Consider the following 23,558-nt stretch of genomic DNA (forward strand, 5'->3'; position numbering starts at 1 on the left):
TTTTCTATGTGGTGTCAGACATCTGGACAGACGATACACTGCACATACTGCTCCTTGTGCTTTCTAAATAGCTTCTGGGGTTTGTGAATGCAGACTGAGAAAGAACTGTTGGTTTAACTGCAGCTGCATTTGAAACCAACAATGTATTTATGTTTATTTAAGAGAGAGAAGAATAAACATGACCAGTATCTAAAGTAAAATACAATATGAGATTAAAAAGATGATATTTATCTGTTAGTCTGTGAAGAAAGTTCTAAACACTGTAGCATGAACCTGATTTTGGTGTTTTTCAGTAAAAAACTTCTCTTAAAGATGTGATGTATAAGAATAAATGAATAACTCACTAATTGCTCCTGCACACAGGGTAAAAAGGCAGTTTACAGTCTGGATGATTAACAAGGGAACAAACTTTATACATTAAAGTCTCTGTTGACCTTTCCCTCTCTGGGCGTCTTCATGTCTGACCCATAGTTTACATGTTCAACCAAAGCAGATGTTTACAGCTGATCACAGCTGCAGGTCTTTTCTCAGCAGCTGATCTTCATATATAGATTTAAAAAGCTAATATTTAAAAATATTATTTATTTATTTTTAGTCAAACATCTCAACCAAATAAACTGGGAGATGATTAAAGCAGCAGAGGAACGTTTGGGCTGAAAAGAGGAAAATTAAACGACTCCTGTTGTCACAGGTTGCAGCCAGAGGGACAGATGAAGAGTTTTGAAGAAGATGATGTCGTCGGTGCACCGAATGGTTGGATTGGATTATCAGCCAGTATTAAACAGATTACCGCCCTCAGAGGAAACAAAGTCTGCTAACTTCGTTTATCTTTTGGCTTTTCTTTTGTTTAACCAGCAGCTTTTCCACCTCTGACATTTCCATCAGCTCCTATTAACACCACAATAACAGTGATGTGACAGCTTAAGCCCCAAAATATTCATTTCATATTCTGGTCATTTATAGTAAGAGCAGGAGAGGCTGCAGAGCCGATCCTGGTGTTCTTTCATTCTTCTGAAAGTTTGTGTGTCATTTTAAAATATGATGCTGGAAACAAACTGCAGCAGGAACTTAACCCGAAGCTTTGTCAGAGGTTTCATACAAGTTAGGACACAAGCGTAACAATAAAACAAAATTCAATGATTTGTGAAACTCAGATTTAATTGATCATAGAAGATAGAAAATACACCAAGTGTTTAAACTGAGTGTTTAAACACTGGAATAAGTCTCTCTGTCCAAGTATTTAAGTGAGGAGCAAAAACTGCTTCATTTTAACTCACTTTAAACACGTAGTGTGCGCCATCTGGTGGCCACAATGGTAAACTACACCCAATAAGAAATAAAACCAAGTACACAGATTAAAGTTCAATGTTAGCAATAAAAACTGAAGCAAATATCTGAAAATTGTTGTTTAAAATCAAGACAAAAGTAAGACTGCAGTTTATCATCACATTACTGCACGTGAATGAGTTTGTTATCTTCAGTGTAAGAGCATCAGACCAACACTCAGCAACATTAGGACAGGCACAGGCAGACCTGGCAAACTGCACATAGAAACACCTGAGCCAATAAGGAGGCTTGTATCCAGGACCACTGCACCAACATGAACGTCCAGGGACATGAAGACACTGCTGTGGAGCAGGAAGCACTCAGAGGGTGTTGTGGTGTTTGTCCAGGGAGCTGAGCGCCACATGCACGCGCATGTCTGAGTTATAATTTGCTTCTGAGGTTGTTTCACCACAGTGGCAAGTAAACATTATTCAATGATAACTGAGCAAAGTGATCGAATACACTGAATTAATAACAAACATCTGTCTGACCATCTTGTTTCATTCTTTCCTTTGGGACAGTTGCTGCTCTTTCACTTTCAATTTAATTTTATTTACACAGCAACAAATCACAACAACAGCTGCTTACGGTGCTTTATATCGTAAGGTGGACCCTACAATAATAGATACAGAGAAATGACCCCCTATGAGCTATGATGGAAGGAAAAACTCCCTTTTAACAGGAAGAAACCTCCGGCAGAACCAGGCTCAGGGAGGGGCGGGGCCATCTGCTGTGATTGGTTGGGGTGAGAGAAGGAAGACAGGATAAAGACATGCTGTGGAAGAGAGCCAGAGGTTAATAACAGATATGATTCAATGCAGAGAGGTCTGTTAACACATAGTGAGTGAGAAAGGTGACTGGAAAGGAAAAACTCAATGCATCATGGGAATCCCCCGGCAGCCTACGTCTATTGCAGCATAACTAAGGGAGGATTCAGGGTCACCTGGTCCAGCCCTAACTATATGCTTTAGCAAAAAGGAAAGTTTGAAGTCTAATCTTGAAAGTAGAGATAGTGTCTGTCTCCTGAATCCAAACTGGAAGCTGGTTCCACAGAAGAGGGGCCTGAAAACTGAAGGCTCTGCCTCCCATTCTACTTTTAAATACTCTAGGAACAACAAGTAGGCCTGCAGAGCGAGAGCGAAGTGCTCTAATAGGGTGATATGGTACTACAAGGTCATTAAGATAAGATGGGGCCTGATTATTTAAGACCTTGTATGTGAGGAGCAGGATTTTGAACTCAATTCTGGATTTAACAGGAAGCCAATGAAGGGAAGCCAAAACAGGAGAAATATGCTCTCTCTTTCTAGTCCCTGTCAGGACTCTTGCTGCAGCATTTTGGATCAGCTGAAGGCTTTTCACTGAGTTTTTTGGACATCCTGATAATAATGAATTACAGTCGTCCAGCCTGGAAGTAATAAATGCATGAACTAGTTTTTCAGCGTCACTCTGAGACAGGATATTTCTAATTTTAGAGATGTTGCGCAAATGGAAGAACGCAGTCTTACATATTTGTTTAATATGTGCATTGAAGGACATGTCCTGGTCAAAAATGACTCCAAGGTTCCTCACAGTGTTACTGGAGGCCAAGGTAATGCCATCCAGAGTAAGAATCTGCTTAGATACCATATTTCTAAGATTTTCAGGGCCGAGTACAATAACCTCAGTTTGATCTGAATTAAGAAGCAGAAAGTTAGCGGCCATCCAGGTCTTTATGTCTTTAAGACATTCCTGCAGTTTAACTCATTGGTGTGTGTTATCTGGCTTCATGGACAGATAACATCTGTGGGATGATTATTGGTAATGTTTTTTCTAATGGTTAAAATGTTATTTGTGAAGAAGTTCATGAAGTCATTACTAGTTAACGTTAAAGGGATGGTTGGCTCAACAGAGCTCTGACGGTCAGCCTGGCCACAGTGAGAAACCTACTTTGATGCCATTTCTCTCTCTCAGTGATTCTCTGGTAAATTGTGAATTCTGCTGTTAAAATCTGACAGCTCACAATGCAAGAATGAACCAGCAGACGTAGTTACAGGCTGCTTATTGAAGAGAAACCTTGGTCTTATTCAGCTGTAAAATTTTCTCAGTCTCAGTTTTCTTGCAGGTTAAACATTGATCAGGTGTTCAGGTGTCTCAGTGATGTCAGCAGTGAGACTCCCGCCCACTCTGCTGAGACGACTTTGTTACAGGTGAGTTTTCACTTTGAAGCGATGTCGCATGAAACGTGTGGAATAACAAATGATGACTGTTTTTAGCTAAAAGACCTGAAGAGTCACTTTATGAATTCTGCTCCCAGCACAGTGATGTCACAGACACACAGCTCAGGTAAGATCTGCAGGATGACCTGATCAATAATAACAACTAAAATCAGTCCATGCACAGATTGCAGGATCTCTGCGGTTCTGTTTGTGACGTTTGATCTCAAAGACAAAAATCCAGTGAAATGATTTTTTGAATTTCGTGTCAAAAAGCTCGTCTGTTTTAAATTTGTTCAGATTTTAATAAAGTAACGCTTTTAATCCAGCCGGGCAGTGCGTTGTTGTTCAAGAGCAGAGAGTCTAAAGTCCAGGGACGATGAACTTAATTGCAGCCATAATGTTAGGAGCAATAAAAAATTCAATAATAAAAGTATAATATTTAACTGTAAGAATATTAACTGTGTAAATGTAGATCTGTGTGTATTAGTGCAGCTTCTATTCATGTTAATAACCAGGAGCCGTCAAAATAACATTTGGTTTTCAGAAAGTTCCAGTCAGTCATGTCCCATCTGGTGTGTTTTTTTTTAAAATCACAGTTATGGATGCTTTCCTTCTTTTCATCAGTTTGTGGACATCAGAGTAATAAATACGATACGTGGAATACAGCTGAGTAACTGTAATGTAATACTCACTGTGACCTGTGTGACCTCCTGTTAGTCTGTAGGAAAAAAACAAAAAAGCCAACTTGAATGAGGTCGTGCGCTTTTCCATCATAACCTGATGTATTTTTCTTTTTATGTATTCAAGTATTTTTATTTTTGTGACCGTAGCTGTTATTTTCTCGTCTGCATCAAAGTCTGAAACTTTTGTATTAATCTTTAAAAAGGTTCATAAGTCTTAGTCTCAGATTATCTAGGAACATAAAACTGATAGCAGAGAATAATCAGAAAGGGCCTTTTTTAAATCATTAACTCACGTTCATATTAATAAAGCCGACCTTTGACCTGCAGTTAGATATAAAGTAAATGTATCACGCCCTGTGAGTCGATGAGTAACAGCATGCACAAAGAAGAAAATGATAACGTTTGAAACAAGTGAACATTGACCACAGAGTAGATAACATCCACTGTGTACAGATAAACACAGACTTCTTGTTACCTTGTTTAATTTGAACAGAGGCAAACTCATCAAGTAAAGCCTCTAAGCTTGGTGGGAGCAAATATTAGAGTAACCTGACCTCTCAGAGTTCTCGTATATGCAAATCTGGAGGTTTATTTATGACCTCAGCAGTGATGGTCAGGGGTACTCAACATTGCTGTTGGATGTGCATGCAGATGCAGTTAAGCATGTATTTGATGACACAGCGACCAGGTGTTTTATCAGGACAGGTGAACACAAATGTGTCTGTACACACTGCAAAACCACTCAGAGCTCAGAAGCTTACAAAGGGCCCAATATGTGACTGTGGAGACAGCAGAGCAATTTTCAAACTTTATTTCCAAGTTTAATCAAAGGAATAAACTTGGTGAGGGATTCAGGGCTTGATGTTTGAACATAACTCGTAGTGTGGAGATCTAAAGCTGTAACTGTGGACAGAGGAGTGGGTGATTATTGTGGGTATGAAACTTATCCAGGCTTGAATGAATTTGAAAGAGGAATATGACTCATGTTGCAGGCAGAGTTGGTGACACTTTGAGGAGCAGCTGAAGATCCGGGTGAGCTGAAGAGAGCGATGCTGGGCTGACCCGAGTTAAAAGGGATCCAGTGCAAAGCGGTGGCAAGAGGGCAGGCAGGTGCCATACTGAAATCCTTCCCAGGAGTCAGAGCGTGAAACAGGTGGTGTGACCAGAGAGCTGTAGCACAAGAAAAACAAGGTGGGTACATAGACTAGAAGTAATACACACAAACATCCTGAGACTCAGACTGAAAACCCCACAAAGGAGGGGGGATGGGGTTGGGGTGGGTTTCTGCTCTATGGCAGCGATGTCAAACTCCAGTCCTCGAGGGCCGGTGTCCTGAAACTTTTAAATGTCTCTGCTGCAACACACCTGAAGAACATTAGTAGGTCATTAGCAAGACTCTATAGAACTTACATGTGTTGGGTATATGATGACATGTGCAAATCCTTTAAATGAGTTTTTCGAGACACTGACAAATGAAGTATTTATTGCTGAAAAACAGTCATATCTTTGCCCTGCAGATAGTCTGTAATATTAGATTAGGTTTCTTTGTAACTAATGATAGCAACATGGCCAAATGAAACTGAGAATAACCCACTAAGTAAATGCTGAAATAAGGGTGGATGATCTTCACTAGACACTCAAACAGAAAAGTTTTGGATTTCAGTTTGAACCCCACCAACTTTATTCTTGACTCAAATAAGGAGAGTTCATTTGGAAGAACTGAATATGATTCATTGAGAGTACTTTCATTCACCTTAAAGTGAACAACAGTCTGAAAGGGACTTTCTGCCATGTTTTACAGGCAGTCGTGCTTCTGAAGACTAGTTTTTGTTCGCTTTGTTGTGAATATTTACATAAAACCATCCAAGTGTCTGTATCCAGCACCGTCTGTGCAAAACTCCTTCGATGTCAGAGGTTCAAACATGAAAAACAAACAGTTTTCTCTGTCATTGTTGTTTTTTCTTTTAACTCCACAGTCAGTGAGTTCTGCAGCTGAATGACAGCATGGCAGCAGCATCTGGTGAGTCTTACTTTGTCACACTTACATGCAGTAACTGTGAGTTACCTCCCTCTACAAGCACTCTCTGACAGTAATTTAATTGTTTCTTGGTTTCTCCTGTTTGGAGAAATGTGAAAAAAATGAAGAAAAAGTGATTATTAGAGGATAAACGATGTGACTACAGGTGAATATTTTACAGCAGGTCTCATCTGAGTGTCTTTGCTGAACCAGGCTGCTGTGTTGCATGCAACATGCTTTAACAATGTGTTTAACCAATAACATTTGACAGAATGTGTTTTCTGAAAATTAACAGTCATGTTTAATAATCTTTCCCAGAACTAATGTGATCTGTTCATACAGCTGTTGACTTTAAAAGTGCTTTGTTCCATCTGATGTAGTCATTGCAGGATAACACACGTCTCAGTGCACAATGCATGTTTTTCTTTATCTTTGCAGGACCACAAGACACTTTTCCCAGACGTCGCAGGAACAGCTTTAGATTTCTGCCCCCCAACAGTGAGTTTTTAAAGAAAAGATTATGTTTAATGCAAACTTTAACTGGGCAATTTAAGGTGGAAGACATTAGACAGGAGCAGGTGAAGACAAAATATAGCAGGAAGTGTGAAGCCTGTTTGGAAAAATTAAAAACCTCTTAGTGCACGGATCCTGCTTTCTCTCTTTACATTTAGAGCTCATATAATGTATAGAAAAGTGAAGAAAACTATTTTATGTAAACTTTTGGGGGTCATATCTGGGAGAGGTTACAGCAAATCAAATGTGTCCTTAACTTCATGTTAACAGATCAAACATTCAGGACACCAGTGTTTATGTAGCTCTATGCCACAGACATGAAGTTGGTGCAATTTATTGAAACTGTGATGTATCCTGTGGTAATGATGCTCAAAAGAGATTATAGAAATAAAATTGTGCCAAACAAGAAAAAAAAATTGGTCTTCAGATTCTGTGGATGTAAAACTGAGCTTTTAACAGAGGTTAATTTTATTTTTCAGCTCTCAAACTTTATGTAGTATTCTCACATGTGAATATATATTTATGGCTCAGTAATGATCCATAAATACGAGAAAAAAATAACACATATTTAAACAAAATGACAACTTTTGCACATTTTTCAGTAATTACAACTCAGTGGTTACAAGTGGAAAATTATTAAAATTAGATTAATTGAAACCTATGATATAATGCTGTTTCTGCTTGTATTAACTTTGAAAGATTCTTTGTTCAGTGTTTGTGTTTGCTGTTGTTTCAGTGTCTGAGCTCAGAGCTGTCCTGCTGGGGAACAGCTGGTCTGAGAGGAGCTCAGTGGGAAACTTTATACTGGGAGAGAACAAGTTCAACTCTGAGGAAGATCTGGACCGATGTGTGAGAGTCAGTGGACACATTCAAGGGAAAGAAATATTTCTCATCAACACTCCAGATCTGCTTCATCCAAACATCTCAGTGGAGAAATTAAAGGAACATGTGACCAACTGTGTGAGGCTCTCTGATCCTGGACCTCATGTGTTCCTGCTGGTTCTACAGCCTGAAGACTTCAAAGAGCATCAAAAAACGAGACTCTGCAGAGTCCTGAACTTCTTCAGTGATCATTCCTTTGATCATTCACTGGTTCTGATATCACCACCCAGAGAGAGGCGTCTGGGTTTACGGCATCGTGACATGTATCATACATTTATAGAGGAAATGATCAGACTGTGTAATAACAAGTCACTGCAGCTTGAAAACCTCAACATTCGGGAGTTACTAGAAAACATGGAACGCATTGTAGAAACGAACAATGGAACACATGTGACCTGTCAGCACACCAGCGCTGAACAAAGAAAAGAAGCTCCTGTTACTCTGAATGATCCTCAGCCTGTTGGTAAGTAAAAACCCCCAAACTCTATCTGTAGATATTTTAACATAAAGACACTTTCTAAAGTGCTCAGAAGGAACGATCCACCAAAAACATGAAGCAGCATTTACTGAAGATGGAAAAAGTGAAGAAAGACCAAAAGGCTTTTAGGATCAGTCAGACTGTCTGAGAGTAATTTCCTGTTTGTATCTTTGCTCCTTTACAGGACGTGGACTCTGCATTTTGCTGTTTGGAGGAAACTCAGCAAAGAAGACAGAACTCTGTAACTTTATTGTGAAGAAAAAAACTTCCTATTATTCAAGTTTCGTTCAAAACAAGCAAGTTTTTGATGGAGAGTGGAGAGGAAAACAATTAACAGTAGTGAAAACTCCTGACTTCTTAAGTCTGTCTCTGAAAACGGTGAGAGAAGAGATGAAGAACTCTGTGAGTCTCTGTCCTCCTGGACCAAACGTTCTGCTGCTGATGGTGAAACCTTCTGTTTTCACTGAAGAGAAGAGAAAAATTCTTAAATTCATCCTGAGTTTTCTTGGTGAGGATGCCTTTAAACACTCCATGGCGATCATCACAGATAAAGAGGAGACTAATTATTCTGTTACATCACTCCTCAGAGATTGTGAAGGCAGAGACTACAACATGATTGAAAATAATCGGGAACAGTTAATGGAGAAGATTGAGAACATGCAGATTGTCCTCAAAGGAAAATTCCTCACAGTCACTGAAGAGACCATAAAATCAGTGTCTGAGCACAAGAAACAAAATTTAAACCTGGTTCTGTGTGGGAGGAGAGGAGCAGGGAAGACGTCAGCAGCCAAGGCCATTTTAGGTCAGACTGAGCTTCATTCAGCCTCCAACTCATCAGAGTGTGTTAAACATCAGGGAGAGGTGTGTGGACGTTGGGTTTCCCTGGTGGAGCTGCCTGCCTTGTATGGAAAACCTCAGGAGGCAGTGATGGAGGAATCACTCAGGTGTATCTCCCTCTGTGATCCTGAGGGTGTCCATGCCTTCATCCTGGTCCTACCTGTGGCTCCCCTCACTGATGAAGACAAGGGAGAGTTAGAGACCATCCAGAACACATTCAGCTCTCGAGTCAATGACTTCACCATGATTCTGTTCACTGTGGACTCAGATCCTACAGATCCAGCTGTTGTTAACTTTGTTGAGAAAAGCAGAGACATCCAGGAGCTCTGTGAGAGATTTGGAGGAAGATCTGTTGTTCTCAATGTCAAAGACAAAGGGCAGATATCAAAGCTGCTGGAAACAGTGGAAAAGATGACAGCTGGCAAAGATGAATCAAGCTATACACTCACCATGTTTACACGTGTCTATGTGGATAAAATCACCACGCTCCAGGCAGAACTGAAAAACTTGAATCTACATGACATAGGCCTTTGTAAGTATTTTTTTAATATATATTTTCATGGGTTTTATAAAACTTATAAATATGCCAACGTTGAAGATCCTGTCTACACACATAAAATCCAGACATTAGAACAGACATTATTCTTACTCAACCTCCAGTTCTCATTCATCATATTAATTAGACTTATACTTGGTTGTATTTTTGATTAAGAATAAATATTTTTTGATATTTGCAAAAGTACATACAAACTATATTTAGCATTATAATTTTAAACATGAAAGACTGGATGTTAAGGCCTTATACCCTCTCTCAGATGTAATGAGAGGTGAGCCAGGGCATCTCCTGTCCCTTTGAATTGCACTGTTCTCGATACCTGCAGGCCAAATAGTTCAATGTTTGTTTCATCAGGCCAGAGAATTTTGGCCTTATTGCAAACTCCAGGCTGAGGTCTGGACTTTGGCAGGACTATTGCAACACTTTCATTTCGTTTCCTTTTTCATCCATTCTGTGGTAGATGTCTGGCTGTGCTTGGAATCATCGTCCTGTTGATGACTCAGTTTGGTCCAAGTTTTAGCTCTCAGACAGATCTCACATTTTGTATAAGGTGTTTGTGCTGATATGCTTGGTTTGGTTTTCTTCAAAAGGATTTTTGTGCATTATGTCCATACATCTCTGCTTTGGCCACATCTGTCCACACTAGATTGTTCCATAAATTTTTGGTTTGTTTAGATTAGAGATGGACCGATCCGATATTACGTATCGGTCCGATACTGACGTAAATTACTGGATCGGATATCGGAGAGAAATAAAAAATGTAATCCGATCCATTAAATATAAAAAAAGCGTCTCACAAAACTTGCGACACGGCGTAACTCGGCTCATAACCGTAGCACGTGGGAGCAGTGTGGTCACGTGATAGAGCGGCTGTGTGTGTTTGTAGCCTCAAACCAGCATTTCATCTCCGAGGAAGTGATCCCAGAGAGAAGTAAAGCAAGTGTGTAAGTTCATCTCTGAATGTTTGTAAAGCATTCCCACGTAAAGCTTAACAACCGATATATGGAGCGACTGCCTCTTCTTGCTGCTACTTCAATCATGAAACTGATCAATGATCAGCTGATCGTCTCTCTTCTTTGTTTTTGGTCCACTTTGCACCAGAAAGAGGAAACCAGCGGCTGAACAACAGCAGCACGTTTAAGCTTGATCAGCTGTTGTTAGAATGTATTTAATATTACTTTCTACTCCAGGATCTTTTTCTACAGCTGATGGCTGGTAACTGTGCAGGGGCGGATCTAGCAAAGTTTAGCCAGGGGGGCCGATAGGGCATGAACAGGGAAAAGGGGGCACAAAGACATACTTTTCTTTCTTATTCTCATTTAAAATGTCGAGCTTTTAATAAATAATTATCTGAATCTTACACCCAAAGTTTTAATCTGATGTATAGAAGTCCATTACTGTATATAGTAACTGTTAAGTCTAATATACCCTAGTAAGCTATAGTACTTTTTCCTTTGGGAAGGTACCATCTGTGCAGTTCTGTAGAAGAAAGATGTTGAATCTATTTAATTATTCTTGAAAAATAATTGATTTCTGTGCTTTTTTTTTTTTTTTTTCTTACACTGCATCAAATTAAAGTTGATTACGTCGATTAAGCATCATGAGGTGGGGGGTGGTTCCCTTTTTTTTTTTTTTTTTTTTTTTTGCTGGGAGTTGGCGACCCTATTAGTTAGGTTGCTTACTCTTTAAAATACCAGAACAGGGAGGATGGAGCAGGTTTAAGTTTATTAGATTGATCAGTTTTGCTGAACTATGAAATATTTTGGGTGCCGTGTATTTTTTACATACAGTATAACAGAATAGGTTTAGTGTTGTTGTTTATTTAAACTTGAGTATGAACTTATACAAAATGGAGCAATATATTAAAAAAAACAGTTTTATTGATTAAAAATACACTATATCGGATTCATATCGGTATCGGCAGATATCCAAATTTATATCGGTATCGGTATCGGACATAAAAAAGTGGTATCGTGCCATCTCTAGTTTAGATGCATCTTTGAAAATCTGATACATACTACTGTGTTCTTGAAAACAGTCTTGAATATGAGGTAGTTCACATTATTCGGAAAGGGCCTAATAACACTTCACAGATTGATGAGCAGCAACAGTCTGAAATCAATGCTGATGTTTTTCCTCCTTGATATTGTGTTGACACACATGAATGCTCCAGACCAGCAAACTGCCAAAGCTGCTGCTTTTATAGAGGTGCTCTTACCTGCTCATGATCAAGTCAAGCAAGCACATTTGATTATCAGCAAACTGGCTGCTACCTGTCCTCTGAATTCTTCGGGAAGCATAAAGGTGTATTTATGAGATCTTGGCACTGAAGTTGTTGTAAACATTTTCCTAATCTTGTGGTGGATTTTGGCTTTTATTTTTTGTGGGGGCTAATTCTCATTTGATTAGACGTCTCCCTCTTGAGGCTGATGACAGAAGAAATATATTGTCAAAATTACATAGCGGTTATTGTTTAGAGAGGTTATGACAATAGTGAGAGAGGTCTGTCTTAGACATACACTGATAGACTGGCCAGGGACCGTCAGCTGATCGGAATCAGCAAAGCTCTATATCACCAGGTCCTTACATTAAAACCCACCATTATAATTGCAATCGGTGTGTTTCCCAATTCCTTACGTATTGATACTTGTGTAGGACAATTTGTTGTCACATTTAATGTAACTGGTAAGCATAGTTTTACATTTTTTATTAATTTTTTTATTGTAATTGTGTGAAGGGATGGATGGTAATCTAAACCACAACCTTTTGAAATTATTTTACATGGTTTTTAATACCAAACATGACCTGTGAGCTAAAAGAATAAGCGATTGAGAAAAACAAAACTTGTTCCAAGTGTCATGTCTGTGTGTAGGCAGGCAGGAAGAGAGGACCCAAAATGCAGGACTCACTGAGGCGGAAGTAACTCAAAACACACAGCTTTATTGCTGGTAAGAAGCAGAACAGAAAAACACTAACTAAACTGGAAGAACAGAATAACTAGGTAGGAAGGCTGGCTGGCAAACGGAACACACAAAGGAAGCGAGGGTGAACAGATGTTAACGACGCAACACCAAGTAGGGGAAGACGCAGGCTCTGTCCCAATTCAGGGTCTGCACGCTTGAAGTACGCATTTCAAGTGCGGTTACGTCACCGCCACGCGACGACGGCTGTCCCAATTCGAAGTGTACTTCAAATGCGCCGTCGATTTCCCCAAATATCAAGCATGGTCCGGTGCACGCTTCGTGGTCCCATATATCCCACAATTCATAGCGAGGCGGTGGGTGTGGATAATTTTGCCGCAAAATACGGCAGAAGGGAGTGGCTGGAGAGGTTGTTATTTTTTTGGGTTTTTTTTCCAAACTTTATTGAAATCATAAAGAGAACAGTCAGTCATTCCAGTTCAGTTTGTACAGTAGACATACAAGGCAAATAAGAGTAACAATATACAGTACAATGAAATAAGAAGGATAAATAAATAAAGGATAAAAAAAGAAAAAAAAGGGGGGGGAATGTGACAGACTTCATAACAACTTTGTATTTGAAAGTTGTACAGCTCATTCGTTAAACATTTCTGAATGAACTTCAATCAATGATAAACCTTTTTTATTGGAAATTAATTTAAGAGAGTTTAAGTAATATTCAATTTCAATCAAAAACAAATTAAATGATGGGGTTGAGTTTTGAAATTTACATTTATGTATATGGAATTTCCCTAATAAGATGGAGCGGCCTAAGAGTGAACTGTCAAAAGTACTGAATATGACGTCACTTATTTATGTGCGAATGTGTAATAATTAAAGTCAGTCATATATCCACAAACACAACAAGCTGAAAGTCAGTGATGTGTGTGTGTGTGTGTGTGTGTGTGTGTGTGTGTGTGTGTGTGTGTGTAAGATCTATCTAATCTGACAGTACTATAATATTGGCCATATTATATTCACATTACCACAGTGAGATGACTTTAGTCTCATGAACAACATTAACTAATTGTTATTTACTAACTAATCTTAAATGACTGTTCAGCACAGACATGAAGCCCAACAATCATGTTTTACAGTCCCGTGGTCTCAGCCTCAGATACTCAGCTAATCAAAGTGATGTCATGACAAAAATGAATGACCAACAAAACATTTTTCTCCTTCATTTCTGTCAAACAAAGCTGTATGTAACGTGTCTCACGGTTAGTATCATGGTTGCTAGGCAACCTGAACAGCGCGACGAAGCGTATACCGTCCCATTTCACAAGCCTCTCACTTCCGCACTTTCCGCACTTCTCGTACTTATAGTACGCACCGTACGTAGTACACATAGTGCGCGTACTTCAAGCGTGCAGACCCTGAATTGGGACACAGCTACAGACACTAAATACAAGAGGTGAACGGAGCGAAGAGGAAACAGCTGGGAGACACAGCTGACGCTGATTACACTGACGAGACAGGGAGAGCACAAAGCTGAACGCACTGACATAGGACATAGACCTACAAAATAAAACAGGAAGCACACGACAGACAGAGACACAGACTCGTAAACAGGCATAATGACGTCATGGACAGACAGAGGGACATACGGGCAGAGAAGACTAAGCACAGGCAACCTAAACCAAACATGAGGGCAAGATAACAAAACCTAAACCAGAAATAATAATAATAATAATAATAATAATAATAATGATAATCATCATCATCATCATCATCATCATCATCATCATCATCGGATAGCTAAAGAATCAGAATATAATTATAATCAAAACAGTATCACCAGAGAATAAGAGCTAATTCATAATGCAAAAATAAACCAAAACATAAGAAACTCAAAATACTGGGTCGAACCGTCCCAGGACCGTGACACCAAGGGCATACAGTGTACGCTTGGCTGACTGTTTTGACTTTGTTCCCTTTCATCACTAAGTCATGTATCACAGTTTTTGTTTTTTAGTTGTTTTTTTGTTTTTGTTTTTTTTGTAACGGAGAACAATAATGTTCAGTCAGTTGCAGTATTTGATATCCTTGTATTAAATGTTTTTGTACATCTAACTCAAATTAAAAGGTACTGAACGATTATTTCAGTTAGTTAGGATTACCTTTCAATAACTATGTATTCTTAACTTACAGTGGATGAAGAGAAGCAGAGCTCAGACCGTCTCAGGATTGTGCTGATTGGAAAGACTGGCAGTGGAAAGAGCTCCTCAGGAAACACCATTCTAGGAAGAAAAGAGTTCAAAGCTGGCGCAAGCCAGACATCAATCACCAAAAAGTGTCAGAAAGCAGAGGGTGACGTGGACGGTCGTCCTGTTGTCGTGCTCGACACTCCTGGACTCTTTGACTCGACTTTGTCACTGGAAGAGGTCAGTGAGGAGATGACTAAGTGCATCAGTCTTCTGGCTCCAGGACCACATGTCTTCCTGTTGGTGCTGCAGATTGGCCGATTAACGCCAGAGGAGAAGGAGACTCTGAAACTGATCAAGAAAGTCTTTGGGAAAAATTCTGAGACGTTCACCATCATTCTTTTCACAGGAGGAGATACACTCAAACATCATGAACAGTCTATTGAAGATTACATTAAACATGAATGTGATGATTCCTTTAAAAGTCTGATCGCTGACTGTGAATCGAGATACCATGTGTTCACAAACTATGATAAAAAAAATCATACACAAGTCAGTGAGCTGATAAAAAAGATTGACACCATGCTTAACAAAAATGGAGGAAAATGCTTCACAAATGAATTGCTGCAAGAGGCTGAAGCAGCGATAAAGAAACAAATGGAGAAGCTGCTGAAAGAGAAGGAAGAAGAGATGAAGAGACAGAGGGAGGAACTCGAAAGAAAACACCAGGAAGAATTGAAATCAATGAAAAGACAAATGGAAGAGCAAAGAAAAAAAGATGAACAGAGAGATGAGCAACTCAGACAGTTACGGGAAAGCATCCACATTCAGTCTGAAGAGAGAAAGAAAGAACAAGAAACTAGAAAGAAAGAGAGAGAAACAGAAGAACTTAAAAGACAAGGATGGGAACAAAAAATTCAAGAACTGGAGAAAAAACTACGATCAGAGTCAGAGTCAAAAGAAATGATTAACAGCGAGCTTGAACAGTACAAAGAAAATATAAGAGAGCAGGATCAACTGAAGGAAAAACAAAAGCAAGATGATGAACAGAAAGAGCAGAAACTCAGGAAGCTCCAAGAAGAATACAACCAAGTAAAAGAAAAATATAAACGTGAAAAAGAAAAAGAGGATGAAATCAAAATAGAACAAGAAGAGAAACTAAAAGAGTTGGAGGAAAACTATAAGAAAGAAATTGAAAGCATGCAGGAAGACATGGAGAAGTTTAAAGAAGAGGCCAGACAAACAGCTGAAGAGTTCAACGAATTCAGAGAAAAAAATGAAGCTGTGATAGGAAAACTCATGGAGGAGGTGACGGATCTAAAGGAGCAACATCAGAAAGACCTGCTGGGAAAAACGGAGGAATATGAAAGATTAAAGGATCTGTCAGACTACAAAGAAAATAGTCTGAAGCAGGAAATAGATGTTCTGCAGGGTAAACATAAATCAGAAATAGCTGATTTAGTCCTGATGCTCCTGAGTCAAAAGCAGGAAAACAAGAAAAAAATAAAAAGTATGCAGGAATCACACAGAAAAGAGGAAGAGAAGCTTAATAAAGATCTTTCAAAGGAGAACAAGGAAGAAGAGAAGGAAGCAATTGGCAAACTAAAGAAGAAACAAAGAGAAAAAATGAAAGAATTCAGGAAACAGCCTTTGACCCAAAACAAAGACGACTGGGAGACAGAAAGGGAAGAGCTGTCCAACCAACATGAACAAGAAATTTGTGATTTGAAGCAAACTCTTTTAACAAAGCAGCAACAAAATAAAAAGGAAAAATTGGGTAAACTAAAAGAAGAACACGAGCAAAAGCTGGAAAATTTCAAACAAAAGCTTCTGAAAGAAAATGAAAAAAATGAGAAAGAACAACTTGATGAGCTGCAGAAGAAACAGGAAAAAGAAACGAATGAACTAAAACAGAAACTCGGGACCCAAGATGACGACAGTACCAGGAAGGAACTGGAAGAAATGCAGAAAAAACATGAAACAGAAATTAATGCGCTGAAAGAAAAACTTCTGACTACAGACAAGAAACAGTCCTGCTTTGTCTCATGAGCAAAACTGCAGACATCAAGAGAGACATTCATGTCCTCTAACCTTCTAAGTCTTTCTTTTTGCTATTTGGGCTGATTGGGACCTGATGAATGTATATATATATATAAAAAAAGAATTACAAGATATTTTTTTTATACCTGATTTTTGTTTCTGAGAAAAATGAGATCCACATATGAGGACATTCGCTTTACATTTCGATAGAACAGTGGTTGTGTGTCCTCGTAAGTGGACATCAGGCCCTTGTAGAGCAAAATTTAGTATTTTGGTCTAAATAACCTCAGAGGTGTGAGCATCACAGCAGATGCCTTTGTGCCAAAGTAACTGAGGATAAACACAGAAAAAGATGAAGGTGATTTTCCTGACCTGACTTTTTATAGCAGATGACCTTAAAAATATTCTGCAATAGATCAAAAACAAAAGAAAACCATTAATCAACATATGAAAATTACCTGATGCTGCTGAAGTGAAGAAGAGCAAAGTTAGAGGTTTTATAGAGACACAGCTGAGCATTTTGCAATTTGGCATCATTTTAAAAAGTTTACATTTCTTCAGTATTGAACAGTGGAAATGAGGCGTAGAGGTCATTAAAAAACAAAATAAAACAGCGGCCAACAGTGCTGTAGACAACAGTAGACTGGTAATAAGCAAGCGAATAATGCAGAAAACAGATTTTTGATGGGAAACTGTTCTTGAAGTACAGAGAGAGAGAGAGAGCTGTGCACAAAGTGGTGGAAGCAAAAGAGCAAAAGTCAGAGGGAATTCATGACGATGTTTATGTGAAGTGTAGTTTGGATCTTCTTTTGCTGCTGCTTGTAATCGGAAGGTTGCCGGTTCGAACAGTCTCAGTCGTTGTGTCCTTGGGCGAGACACTTCACCCGTTGCCTACTGGTGGTGGTCAGAGGGCCCGGTGGCGCCAGTGTCCGGCAGCCTCGCCTCTGTCAGTGCGCCCCAGGGTGGCTGTGGCTACAATGTAGCTGCCATCACCAGTGTGTGAATGTGTGTGTGAATGGGTGGATGACTGGATATGTAAAGCGCTTTGGGGTCCATAAGGACTAAGTGCTATACAAATACAGGCCATTTACCGTTTTTTATATGGTGGTCCGTTAAAGGGGTTAAGCCGTATATGGGGTGGTGTGAGATGACGCTTTTATGACCAGAGATGTTGTTAATAATAATAATGGATTTATTTATTCATTTATATAGCGCTTTTCAAGGCACCCAAAGCGCTTTACAATGCCACTATTCATTCGCTCTCACATTCACACACTGGTGGAGGCAGCTACAGTTGTAGCCACAGCTGCCCCAGGGCAGACTGACAGAAGCGAGGCTGCCACATTGCGCCATCGGCCCCTCTGGCCAACACCAGTAGGCGGTAGGTGAAGTATCTTGCCCAAGGACACAATGACCAGGACGGAGAGCCCGGGGATCGAACCAGTGACCTTCCGGTTACAAGACGAACTGCCAACTCTTGAGCCATGATCGCCCGTAAATGTTAAATGGTTGTAACCAGGAAGTCACATATACAGAGACATATACACACGCACACATGCACTGACATGGTCGCACATATATACACACACAGTGGCTTAGCTTTTATGACACACCATATGGGTTTTACAATGAGGGGGTTGTGTAACCGTGTTCACTGATTAAAAAGGCTGTGAGGGAAGGCTGGAATTTGAAGTTGTCAGGGATCAGGTGCAGAGCTTACAACTCTGAGATTCCGACTGAGCTTCCCTTGCAAGTCAAAATGGATTGAGCTCTGATTGTCTTGCTTTGTTCATGGGGATAAGTCTCTGAACTACCGAAGCCTGTGAGTGCAGAGTACATCATGCCCACAGATACAGGAAGCAGAAGAACATCACATCAACAGTAACTGTTGGCTGTTGGCTTCATGAGGGCTTCAAACAACTTTGGCAATTGGTTATATAAAGGTTCCTGATGACCTTGTCTTGGGGCCAAGGGGGTCCAGTGTGTTGTGGTCTGGGCAGCAGTCAGCAGTGGAGTCCTTGGTGGTTTGATCCCCCGCTGCTTTAAATGGGTGTATGGACATAGGGACATAGAATATCACCTTACTGATGGGAAATTATTTTCTAAAATCACCCTTGGTGAGGCGGGTGGGTATACTTTTGTACTTTTGAGTTTTGGAGTAGTTTATGATTGTCATTTTGCAGATATATTGAACATCAGTTTATATAATCTAGTCTTCTTCCCTGGGTAGGGTGTTTTTCCTTTTCACCAAAATGTATATTTTTATTAAGGCTTAATTTATATGAATTCTTGTGATATTTTAGAATACTTAAAGATGATTTGAAATTATGATTTGCATGCAGTTTTAACTTTAATTAAATTTAATGATCTTTTTTGTATGGTTTTCACCTGCCTCGTTGAATGAGGCGGGAAAATGTAGTTTGGGCTTTTTTCTGCATTGAATCATAATCAAGAAACACTTTAAACTATATAAACCATGTATAATGTCCATTTATTGTTGTACCACTTTATAATAACTGCTTTTATTGCTTTTTGCCTGATAAATACTGACTTTATGTTTCATTTCTTTTTACACACAATAAAAACAAAGTTAATGTAAACTGAGGATGTTTTTCAGAATGAAAGTAATGAAATTAAAATAAGGCATACAGAATATGTTTAGCAGAGGCAGAAAAAAAGTTGTGGGTGATTGTGCTCAGCTGAAGAAACACTGTGGAAATGGTAAATGACCTGTATTTATATAGCGCTTTACTAGTCCCTAAGGACCCCAAAGCGCTTTACATATCCAGTCATCCACCCATTCACACACTGGTGATGGCAGCTACATTGTAGCCACAGCCACCCTGGGGCGCACTGACAGAGGCGCCACCGGGCCCTCTGACCACCACCAGTAGGCAACGGGTGAAGCGTCTCGCCCAAGGACACAACGACCGAGACTGTCCAAGCCGGGGCTCGAACCGGCAACCTTCCGATTACAAGGTGAACTCCCAACTCTTGAGCCACGATCACCCCTAAAATGTTGTGGGCAGATGTTGTTGCTAATGATAAAATATCTGGGACATTTAAACTTGGAGCTTTGTGTGCACTGCTCATAGACTGTATATAAAGGATGGACACAGCCACCTTGAGCAATGGGTTTCTGAACTTTTTATAACTCACTGGCATTTTTGGCTCCTGCCATGTTGAATTTTTGGATGTGCCAGTGACGTGCCAAGTTATTAGCAACAGCTGGCAAGCTGTAAAAACTAAAACTAAAATCACACAATTGAATTTGTCTTTGTGGTCACCCGGCACATCCTATCATCTGTCAGGTAATTCCATTAAAAATGCTGAAGGGATTATATAAGGCTGAAATCCTGTTTATATGAATGAAACATCTGAACATGGGAGTTTGTTGGAATCCTCTCACTTTTGGAGCTGCAGTTTTCTTACATGCACTAACGTTTTCGTGTAAAAAAAGGAAAAAAAAAATAAAGTAAAAAAAATAAAATAAAAAATAAATTAAAAAAAATAAAAAAAATAAAAAAAAACTAACGTTTTCATGGCTGCATTCAGGCCTCTGCTGCTCGTCTCTGGCTCTGACTTTGGCCTCGAACCCATTCTGCACATTTTTAATGTTGTAATGAATGAAATCCTGAAACCAAACTAAAGAGAATAAAACTTGAAAGGTGACAAGTTATCAACATTTTATTGTTCTCAATGTGTTCATACAATTCATATAATTCTGAATATATAATATCTTACTGTTTCACTAACAGAAAGCTGCAGCTAACTTCAGTATATACCTCAGTACATTTCTGTGTAGAGTCCCATAAAGAACAACAACAAGAAGAGAGAGAGAGCAGCTGTGAGGAGAAGAAGCTCGAGCTGAATGATATTCATGATGAATTAACTGTAAACTGGTTTAACCGATGGACTCAACACCCTCACTTCCTCTAAATTCACGGCTGTGTTTTCTCTTCTTTCACTTTTATCAGACATGTTGTGTTTTATCTTTTTTTTTCTTTTTTTTCTTAGTTTTTTCTGTTTTCACAAATAGTACATAATTACATAACATAATAAAGTGTAGAATTCAGAACCAAAAGTAAATTAAAAAACAAACAAACCAACAAAAACAAATAAACAAAACAAAAACAAACAGACTGATAACTAAGCACAGGACACCAGCTCAGTTCCATCTAAAAATAAATAAATAAAGAGAGAATGCAATACAGTACCTGTGGTCCCAGTAGTACGTTGCAGTTTGAACACTCAAGAGAATCCTTGTAACATAATATTAGAAACATCAGGTTCCACATAGTTCAAGTATGGTTCCCACACCTTAAAGAATTGATCTGTTTTTGAGTGCAGTATACAAGATATTCCAATGGCACTAGATCCAACACTACTCTTTGCCAACCTTTAATAGTTGGTGCTTTTTCATAAATCCATTGGAGTAGTATATTCTTCCTCGCCGCATAGGTGAGAACACAGTACAATCTCCTATTATTCTTGGATATTAATCGCCAGCTGGGGAGACCCAGTATGAGAGACAGAGGGTCCATCTCCAATTCACAACCAAAAATCTTCTCCATTTCAGATAACACATTAGACCAATATTCTTGCAATTTCAAACATGACCACAAGCTGTGAGCTACACTGTTAAAAAAAACATCCTAAAACAACAGTAATCTTCCGGCAGCTGGGGCGCCAAAATACGACCGTGAAATAACAGAAAATAACTGTCCCATAAAAATACGGTTATTTCCAGTAATGAAAATACAATTAGTTGCGCTAATTTGACATGGGATTCTGCCTTTTCCAAGTGCTTTTAGACATTAAATTAGGAACATTTGTACGCGATCAAACAATGAAATTACCTATAAACAAGGTCACTGAATGTGGAAATATGAATCATAATACGTAAATGTACAGAAATATACAGTTAACAGTTGGTTTAAATAATAATTGATTGCATGCCCTGGGACAGACTGACAGAGGCGAGGCTGCCATATCGCACCATCAGCCCCTTTGGCCATCACTAGTAGGCGGTAGGTGAAGAGCCTTGACCACGGATACAACGACGGAGAGTGTCCGAGCCGGGACGCGAACCGTCAACCTTCTGGTCATAAGGCAAACTGCCAACTCTTGAGCCACGAACGGCCTAACTAGCAGCGATAATAATACTTATGTGATGTAACACAAGCTTATAGGGATCATGTTATATACTTTTCCATTGCATTACATTTGAATTCAACAGTTCAATCTTTCAAATAACGGACAGATATTTGTGAAATCGTGATACATTTGTGAATGTATTTTAACAATCTAAATATGCATATGTACAGACAGATACATTTAATAATCATGACAATTATGTTGTATTACTATACAGTGATTTAACGTTAATTTACATTCAAAATGTGAAGTCAAAGTCTATTTACGTAACTTTAATGATATTCTAGAAGAACAGAACATTACTGTAAAATGCAGTAAAATACCTTCATATTAGGGTTTTTTCCTACGGTCGCAGCCATACCTGCGACCTTGTAGTTGTTAGTTCACATTCATTGGCCGATGCTTAGCGTCATGTTATTTATATTAATTGCAATTCCTACCTCCACATTTCTTTTTCAAAATATATAATTAGCACAGCGTGTCCATGCAATGTTTTATATTGTGGCATGCAGAGAAATCTTAACAAAGAAACTCACAGACAGAGATTGAGCTTGTTATTTAACCCCAAGCTGGTAGGGAGAGCTCCTTATTAAAACACTTGCTGGTGCTACAATGTGCCTCAAGTTTCAACAACAGCGCAACAGAAGTCACTCATGGTACAGCACTCTCTCTACATAATAATAATAATAATAAACTTTATTTATAAAGCACACTTAAAAACCAAGGGTATGCCAAGGTGCTTAACAAGTAAAATAGAGTATATGAGGAGGATAATAGAAATAGGACCAAAGCAAGTACTAAATATGCAAACAGATAACTGTCACTAATACATAGGAAAGCAACAGGTACAGAGCAAACAAGAATTTAAATGAGCATAGAAGTGCATGATATAAAATCATAAAAGAAATATTAACTAGAGGGAAAGGCAAGATTGAATAAGTGGGTTTTTAATCGTGATTTGAACAGTGCAATGGAGTCAGATGCGCGGAGGTCGAGAGGAAGGGTATTCCACAGTACCGGGGCAGCCAGAGCAAACGCACGGTCACCCCGAGACTTCAGTCGAGATCTGGGTTGGGTCAGAACAAAACAACAACTGTCAGTGACGCTGCACCACGGCGTAAACACAACATTCAAGATAACAGTTTAAAGTAACGTAACCATAAACAATAAAACAAGAACATCTAAACAGCAGCACATGTCCCAAGGCATGATGGGAGACATTCCTGGATGTATTTTTACGATCTAAATATGCATATGTACAACAAAATATATTTAACAAACAAGTAAATTGTGTTTTATTACATTTACAGTGATGTTATGTTATTTTACATTTGACGTGTCAGATCACAGTCTAAATGTGTAAATGTCTGTAAAAGTCTGTAAATGTAATGATATTCTAGAAAAACAGTACACAACTGTAAACTACACAGTAAAATACTTTGACATTACTATTTTTTGGAACAGTGTAGGGTACCAATTTCTGTCTTACATTTGAGGCACATGGCTGAAAGGGTAGGATTATATTGATGTCTGCGAGATATGGATATATGCATTCTGTGTATGATTTTTAACTGTATTTCTTTGGTAAGATTACAAACTGAGATTGATTTGGCATAACTTCAGACATCTTTCCACTCTTCATCATCAGTTGCTATACCTAACTCCTTTTCCCATGTGCCTTTAAGCCTCTGTGACATCACTAAAGGTACAGAATATAAAGCCTTATAAAATATCTTCACAGGTACCTCTCTGTCTGTTAAAAATAATAAT

At 39.0% G+C, this 23,558-nt stretch overlaps 1 protein-coding gene across 3 annotated transcripts; it reads left to right on the forward strand.

Moving 5' to 3' along the window:
* The first annotated feature begins 3,437 nt into the window (after positions 1 to 3,437).
* Positions 3,438 to 22,651, forward strand: LOC146563196 (uncharacterized). 3 transcript variants are annotated; one of them, XM_085295625.1, is made up of 7 exons: positions 3,438 to 3,512; positions 5,197 to 5,395; positions 6,181 to 6,224; positions 6,660 to 6,719; positions 7,471 to 8,079; positions 8,279 to 9,463; positions 14,599 to 22,651. In XM_085295625.1, exons 3-7 carry the CDS (start codon positions 6,209 to 6,211, stop codon positions 16,638 to 16,640), a joined length of 3,912 nt encoding a protein of 1,303 aa, XP_085151751.1. In that variant the 5' UTR covers positions 3,438 to 3,512; positions 5,197 to 5,395; positions 6,181 to 6,208; the 3' UTR covers positions 16,641 to 22,651. The 3 variants fall into 3 exon arrangements, with proteins under 3 accessions (XP_085151751.1, XP_085151749.1, XP_085151750.1); XM_085295623.1 differs by having other exon boundaries at positions 3,512 to 3,648; XM_085295624.1 differs by having other exon boundaries at positions 3,512 to 3,648; positions 6,185 to 6,224.
* The last annotated feature ends 907 nt before the right edge of the window (positions 22,652 to 23,558 follow it).

The sequence above is a fragment of the Mchenga conophoros genome, linkage group LG12 (assembly GCF_057382185.1).
Source record: "Mchenga conophoros isolate Kocher_MC1m ecotype Shallow Benthic linkage group LG12, M_conophoros_male_GT1.1, whole genome shotgun sequence".
Classification (NCBI taxonomy): Eukaryota; Metazoa; Chordata; class Actinopteri; order Cichliformes; family Cichlidae; genus Mchenga; species Mchenga conophoros.

Coding starts and splice junctions, on each gene's coding strand:
- LOC146563196 (XM_085295625.1), top strand. Junction 8,080..8,278: donor GAATGATCCTCAGCCTGTTG/GTAAGTAAAAAC, acceptor GCTCCTTTACAG/GACGTGGACTCTGCATTTTG. Junction 9,464..14,598: donor TCTACATGACATAGGCCTTT/GTAAGTATTTTT, acceptor CTTAACTTACAG/TGGATGAAGAGAAGCAGAGC.